Source organism: Maniola hyperantus, unplaced genomic scaffold (genome assembly GCF_902806685.2).
Source record: "Maniola hyperantus unplaced genomic scaffold, iAphHyp1.2, whole genome shotgun sequence".
Lineage (NCBI taxonomy): Eukaryota > Metazoa > Arthropoda > Insecta > Lepidoptera > Nymphalidae > Maniola > Maniola hyperantus.
Window position 1 is genome coordinate 102,366 of NW_027188978.1, and position 7,401 is coordinate 109,766.

The 7,401-nt window shown below is 35.0% G+C and overlaps 1 protein-coding gene across 1 annotated transcript; it reads right to left on the reverse strand.

Moving 5' to 3' along the window:
• Window positions 1–1,722: 1,722 nt before the first annotated feature.
• LOC138404600 (ankyrin repeat domain-containing protein 35-like) lies at window positions 1,723–2,811 on the reverse strand. Its single transcript, XM_069509165.1, has one exon. The coding sequence runs from the start codon at window positions 2,809–2,811 to the stop codon at window positions 1,723–1,725; it is 1,089 nt and encodes a 362-aa protein (XP_069365266.1).
• Window positions 2,812–7,401: the final 4,590 nt, after the last annotated feature.

Here is a 7,401-nt window from a genome sequence, read left to right on the forward strand (position 1 = left end):
TCCATTTCCAGTGGATATAAGTGTGAAATGGATCTAATATATTCGCTATTATCTACTTTTACTTTCGCTGTTCTGCTAAATCCATCCTTCCCCTTCATAAGTTTTGTTATTTTCCCAACTCGCCAGCTTTCCCGATTAGGATGATCCCCCTTTATCTGGACTATTTGTCCTTCTTGAGGTTCTAATTTTGAAGTAACTCTTGGATCTCTATGTGAATGCTGGTATCTTTCTCGAAGGCTGAGAAGGTAACGATTAGAAAACATTTCTCTAAATTCTTCCTGGATTTTAAGAGCTCTTTTCCAACCTTTAACTAGTTCCGTTTTTGTAACGGTTCCTTCTGCTAAAGGTTCCTTCCGGGTAGTCTCTACTTGTCATACATTTTCCTACAGCCAAGAAATCAGCTGGTTTCAATATATGATCCAGCTCGGCATCTATATGGGTTAGTGGACGTGTGTTTACCACGGCTTCAATTTCCTTCGTTACTGTAGATAGTTCGCGATCCTTAAGACAGTGTTTTTATAATGTTCTTGTTCCTTTTCGTTTATTCTATATTACAGAAATAGTTTCATTAATTTCAACTTCCTCATCTTCACTATCATTCGGAAGAGCCTCCCGAAACAAAAAGGGATCACTATTCGTTGCCCTTTGTGGCAATGTATCAGATGCTTGTAACAAATATTGAGATCCAGCTAATTATTTCGCTTTATCTTCACAAGCGCTGTAAGGTTTTGTTGCTACATCTGCTGGATTTAGCTCTGAGGGAACATATCTTATGATCAATTCTTTGTTTCATTTAATTTCTTGGATTCTCCTTGCTACGAATGGTGGTAAAAGTTTAGAAGACTTGCACCATCCGATTACAATTTGGCTATCGGTCCAAAGAAATTGATGTGTTACTTTTGCAGGAAGAAAGTTCCGAATAAATTTTATAAGACGACTTCTTAAATAATTTAGCAGGTAGGATATGTGGTGCAACAAATCCGCAAGGATCGTAGATTGAAGCGATCACTCTCAATACTTCCCGTTTATTGTTCGCATTAGAGTCGATCTTGTATCTCAATTGAAGTAGATCTTCCTTTAAATCCCAATCAAGTCCTAATATCTTAACACGGATTTCCTTTGACGAGTCTGGGATTTGTGTCATAAATTCATAAGAATTAGAACTCCACTCCCTTAAGTTCATAGACATTTGTTTAAACGCTTTTTTGGAGTCGGTATATAATTCTGATGGTTTTCTCCTTCTGATGGACACAATGATGCAAGTAATGAACAGGATGTTCTTCCTTTTCAGATTTCGCGTTCACAACTGCTGTTTGAAGTATAGTAGTATCCTTGGTATCTAATTGCATTAAATTATTAGTTGATTCGTTTGTATTCTTATTATTTATATAATCATTTATTATTATTATTCTTATTTATTATTTACATTCTTATTTATTATTTTTGTTTATTTATTAGTTGTTTCACTCTCCTTTTGTAGATTTTTAGGACAAAGTGCCCGATTGTGAGATCCAATCTCGTTACAGTGTGCACATTTTATTTTTCTCTCACATATCTTTACGGTATACCCTCTACGAAAGCATGCATAACATCGGTTACCCAATTTATTCCTCCTTTCTCGTAACGTTGTGAAGGCTTTACATTGATCGTTAAAATGGTTCTCTTGGCAGAAAATACATTGAAGTTTTCCTTTTTTCTCGTGTTGTCTTTCTTGGTTTCCTACTAGCTCTTCCCATTTTCTTTTGAATTGTTTCCTAAAACTTCCCTGACGACCTTGAAATAGTCCTCGATTTTTATCTTGTTTTTTTTTTTTTTGGACATTTCTTTACTTGTTGGCCTTTTGGATTTTAATTTCATATTATTGTCGTCGGATGCATTCGCGTGTAGAGATTGGGTAGTGTAATTGTCTTCAGATTTTCCTTGGATAACTCTCTCTGCGTCTTCCCTAGCCGTGATAATGACTTCGAGGCATTTCCTTATCTCCTCGATGGACTCGGTGTTTATTTTCATTTTCATTTCGTAAATGATTTCTTGCGGGAATTTTTCCATGATTAGGAAACGTAGATGGTTGTGGTTTATGTCCTCGCCCAGCGATTTAAGCACCCTAAGGTGTCGTTCTATCTCGTTTAGTGTTTGTCTCACCTCTGTGACATTCATTGCGGTGGAAGCCTTGACACGATACAGTGCTGAGTAGTGTGCATCAATTATGTGGTTTTCCTTCCCATATCGATTTTTTAATGTCACTAGTGCTATACTGTAATTCTTGTTTGTTGTCTCTAAGCCTTCCACGATCTTCTTCGCTTCACCTTTCAATGAAGCTTTTAAATACAATAGCTTGTCGACATCGGTTAAGTTTCGTTTGTCAATATTTGAGCTGAATTGATCCCAAAATGTTGACCATTGCAGGATATCGCCGTCGAATTCCGGTAAACTCAGTTTCGGTAGCCGGCTGTTTAGATTCGGATTCGTATCCCTGTTGACTTGATTTTCTCGTTCAATTACTTTAATCTTTTCTTTAATTTTGACTTTAAGTTCACACAATATATCTTCGGCTTCTAATTGTACTGTAGATATCTCGGATATGTCATCAGGCGCAGGATCGTTGCTTAATCGAAAGTAATTGGTTAATTCGGAGCTCAATCTATTTAACGAAGTTTGTAATTTCAAAGAAATAATTTCTGCTTCTTGTATAATCGTTGGAGATTGAATTGTTGGATCATCAAGAGTTTCTATTATTTGAGATGCATTGGTGGATAGATTTTGTAATTTTGTTTTCATCGAGTGCAACATCACCAAGAGACTTTGATCCATCTTGTCGGTATGTTCGAAATATTAGTAGATAAAAGTTCCTTTAAACGGGTTAGTGGTTTAAGGTTTTTTAGATTATTAGTTTATGTCTTCGATGTGACCGGGAACTTCGTGGCTCGTCTCTTTATAAATGAAATAGCACCGCTTAGGAGAAAAGCGAGAGAAAAAGAAAGGAAGCGGATTGGCCAAAACAAAAAAAAAATTTTTTAATTTTATTTATCTGTGTCAGTATCGTAGATCTATTTTTCAAATGATCGTTCATCTTTCATTTATTTCACTTTAAAGTTCATTTAAAACTTCTATTTAGTTGTTGTGTTACATCAATGTCCTATGGTTTGAATATTCATGGTGACCCTTGTTCTATAAATCTCATATATTCATCAAATAATTTATCAAATAAATTTCAACGACTAGTTATAACGAAATAATTTTGTACCGTTGTTGTTGTAGAATGAAATTAATTAATATCGCGGATAAAGTAAGTAACCGACTTTATCATAAATCAATTTCATAGTCCGGCCCTGTCGTCATAGTGTGACAACGACCTTATCAATAATTGTCAGTCATCTGCCCACAGATGTGTACACAATTCCACTAACATGCTAGAAGGGTTATGCCTACCCTTGCAACAAGATATAGAATGTAGTAAAATAGAGTAGCATTATACCTCTATTCAATAAACTTCTACAAATATTCTTAAATCTCTGTACATTCTACTGGCTTTTATTTCATGCCTTAGGTTCGTATTGCTAAACCGGGTCTCAATTTTAGTATTTAATCATCTCAGTTACTAGGTATGCGTGGGCACACACACTGTGTGACCATCCAGCATAAGCATTCAATGATTGACCCCTTCGTATCAAAATTGTATGATCATAGCAATCTCAAGTCGGGTAGGTATGTGTGTAACTATTTAACCGTTCTAGCAAGTCCAGTGTGAATGCACCGGCAAAGGTCAGTGTACTATCGCAGGTGACTGCTCTAGGTACCTATCGTTTATTGTTAATGTCCATATCACTTCACTGTTTCATTCATAAAATTTGTGAAAAAAAAAGAATTTCTTGCGCACCGAAACCAAGGGTTTTTTCACATTTATAACTGTTATACAAGAAACGATAACCTTTAGAATTGATTTTCTTTCTTACTAGGTGCGGAACCCTAAATACTTTTGAAATTGACTCATCTTTAAGTCTCAGTTGAATATGATATTATAATAATCTTAATTTGTCAGAATGTTGATGCGAGCTCAAACTTTTATTTTAATTGATTTAGTCCCACATGGATCAACATAATTATAATAATTATTCCACTAAACTGCAATAACAGTGTCACTTTATTGTGAATATAATAATTCAGAACGTTGGTAATACCGTCGCATCTTTACAATTAGACTTTAACAGAGAATGAGGTTATTCTTAATTTTCGGTTTCCTTTATTCTATTATTATAGGACTATGCGCACAGCATCCTCCTTTATTCTTCACATTAGGTAGGTACCTATCCTTTATTAAATTAAACATTGAACATTTGTCACTATTCACTACAATGTATTGTAGGTATTTATATTAAAACTGTCTAAGAAAACGTTAAAATCATCAGTGAAATGCAACATAACTTTGCTTATTTAAAGTAGGTATTAGAGTTTAAAGTGTTAGTTATAAGTAGAATTATTCATCACCTGTAGGTAGGTATCAAAACTCAATAGTAGGAAAAATAATTTTCATGTGTAGGTAGGTAGGTCATTCACGCTTAAGAATAATCATATTCAGAACAAATCACATAGCTACGAGAAAACAAGACATGAAAATAACCTATTAAGGTCTAATGGTCTTTGCCGCTCTATACGTGTCGAGACTTGTCGAGACATGTCTGATTTAGGTCAGTGCATAACAACATTCACAACTTATTTGACAACCCTCTTTCTTTTAGCATTTTTTGCTGAAAGCTCATTTACTGATTTATCAGATCCTCAGCACCTCCACCATGTCGTGGCGCCTCCTGTTTATGCTTAGTTAGACTCGTCTTGCCGCCCGGGTTTGAGGGTTGAAACCAGAGACGTCACGAAGGCTAGTTTGTGAATGTTTGATTATGCACTCACCCTTGCTCGATGCGCAGTCTGCTTGCGCGTGCGACACCAGGTTAATGCGCCGTCTCCTGTCGAAAAGTCATAGCTACTAGGCTGTCACCGCTTTTTAACATAATGGTTATACGATTGCACTTAATGACGAACCATGATTAATCATGATGGTACTTAATGAACAGCAATTTTTAATATTTGATGTCATTTTACTTTCAGCTAAGAAGTGGGTTCTCACCAACAAGAGAAGGAACTCTGCAAAGAAATTTCAAATATAAGATATCAATTAAAAAAATGTTGAATACAGAAAGACTACTTTAAGAAGAAGGCTGCTATTAAACTTAAAAAGACCGAAGCATTTGAGCTTTTGATGAAAAATATGAGTGAAGAGACAAAAACTTTTTTTGCAAGTCGCTCAATTTGGAAAGAAAGCAAAAGGAAGACGCTTCACAATTAAAGAAAAAATTCTTCCCCTTGCATTGTACAAGCGCAGTCCAAAGGCATATAGGTTTCTAAGTTCTTTTAGTGTTTTGCCTAAGAGAAAAACACTTTCTACTTTATTACAAAAAATAAACCTCAAGCCAGGTAAAACCGTGGAATTATTGAAGAATTAAAGAAACCTGTAACAAAGTTAAATGACAACCATAAGTTTTGTACGATTATCTTTGATGAAATGGCAATTTCACCAAATTTAGCCTACTGCAGAAAAAATGATGAAATTATTGGTATGGTGGATGACGGTGAGGAAAAAAAGAAGCAAATTTGTGACCATGTTTTGGTGTTTATGGTGAGAGGTATCATAAAAAAATTCAACAACCAGTTTATTTCACATTTTGTAGAGGCTCTACTAAAGCAGACAGCTTAAAGGCACAAATAAAAACTGTCATAAAAGAAGTAGAAGCCACAGGTTTAAAAGTTGTGGCCACTGTTTGTGACCAGGGGGCATCAAACCGAGCTGCTATAAACAGTTTACTAAATGAGACTAGAATAGAATATTTAAGAGACAACAAAGAATGGACTGGTGGGTTTTTGAATTAAATAAAAAAAAGATTTTTCCTTTATTTGATGCACCCCATCTGATGAAGGGTATAAGAAATAATTTGTTGAACAAAAATTTAATGTTTACCCAAGATGGGAAGCAAAAAGTTGCAAAATGGCAGCATTTAGAAGAAATATACCACAGGCAGCCAGGCTATAAAGGTGTCCGCTTGGTGCCTAAATTAACGGCGCAACATGTTGTGCCCAAACTAATACCTAAAATGAAAGTGAAACACTGCACTCAGGTATTCAGTCGGACAGTCGGCGTTGCTCTTGGATATATGGCAGGTACCTACTTGATTTGTATACTGATGTATATTGCTCTCTTTACCATTGTCAAAGTTGGTGGATTTTACTCTTTATGCAAGGTTTTCTACTTCATCATGATCATCATGATCACTCCACCGCCGGGTCACTACAGAGTACGGGTCTCCTCTTAGAGTGGGAAGGGTTTTGGGCAGTCTATCACGCTGGATCCCTGAAGCCCTGGATCGAACCCGTTACCGCCGAGTAGGAGACGACGTCATAACCACTAGGCTATCCAGCTTATTTGTGTATTGTGTTCCATTCTTATTAATTAGTAGAATAGAATATTTTAATTTTTACTTATTATAATTTATTTTATGAGTATTTAACATGTCCTTTTATTCTTTTTAGATTGTGGGCAACTTCCAGCTGAAAATAAAGACACGGCCGATTTGTTAATATTGATGGACGAATTATTTGATTCTGTAATAGGAGTTACAGCAAGGAACTGGAGGCTTTTCATAAACATATTAAAATTAGCGAATACAATGACAAAGGATGGCTATGTTATCCGACGAGAAACATTTTTGATTGCTTTGCTGAGATCGAAAATCACGTAATTGAAATTTTGAAAAACAGAAGTAATAAAAATAAAATACAAGAGTACGTAAAATTAATACTATTATCAAATATAAATTTTAACTTTATATCATGTAGCTCACATAGAGACAAAATTATTAATTTTTTGACCAAGGAAACTGTCATTTTTTTTAATAAATAACTGGTGCAAAGATATTAATTTTATTTTAAATGGAAAAAATTCACTTTTTTGATTCAAGAGATCCACTTAAATGTGATGCTGATATTTATTATAAAATAAATAAATTGAAAAAGTTTAAATAACTTATAATAAGTTGTGTTTAATTTTTGAATTAAATTTGATTGGCGGGAGTTAAATGCCATTGTGATATTGGTAATTATCAGTATTGCCAAGATAAGTACCATTATCCATTCAAAACTCCCGCAAATCAAACACCACATTCCTACCTAATTTAAAAAACTATAAAGTATGTATATAGGTAGGTATATATACTGGGTATTGGCTGTATTTAGTACCAAACCCGTCTCCTAGATGGCGCTTTTCAAGTGGGCGCCTTGACGGCCCGACTTACCAGTCTATCTCCTATATACACTGTAGTCTCCTATATACACTGTAGTCTGTGGCATAGGGAT

Coding starts and splice junctions, on each gene's coding strand:
- LOC138404600 (XM_069509165.1), bottom strand. CDS start 2,811: ATGGATCAAAGTCTCTTGGTGATGTTGCACTCGATGAAAACAAAATTA.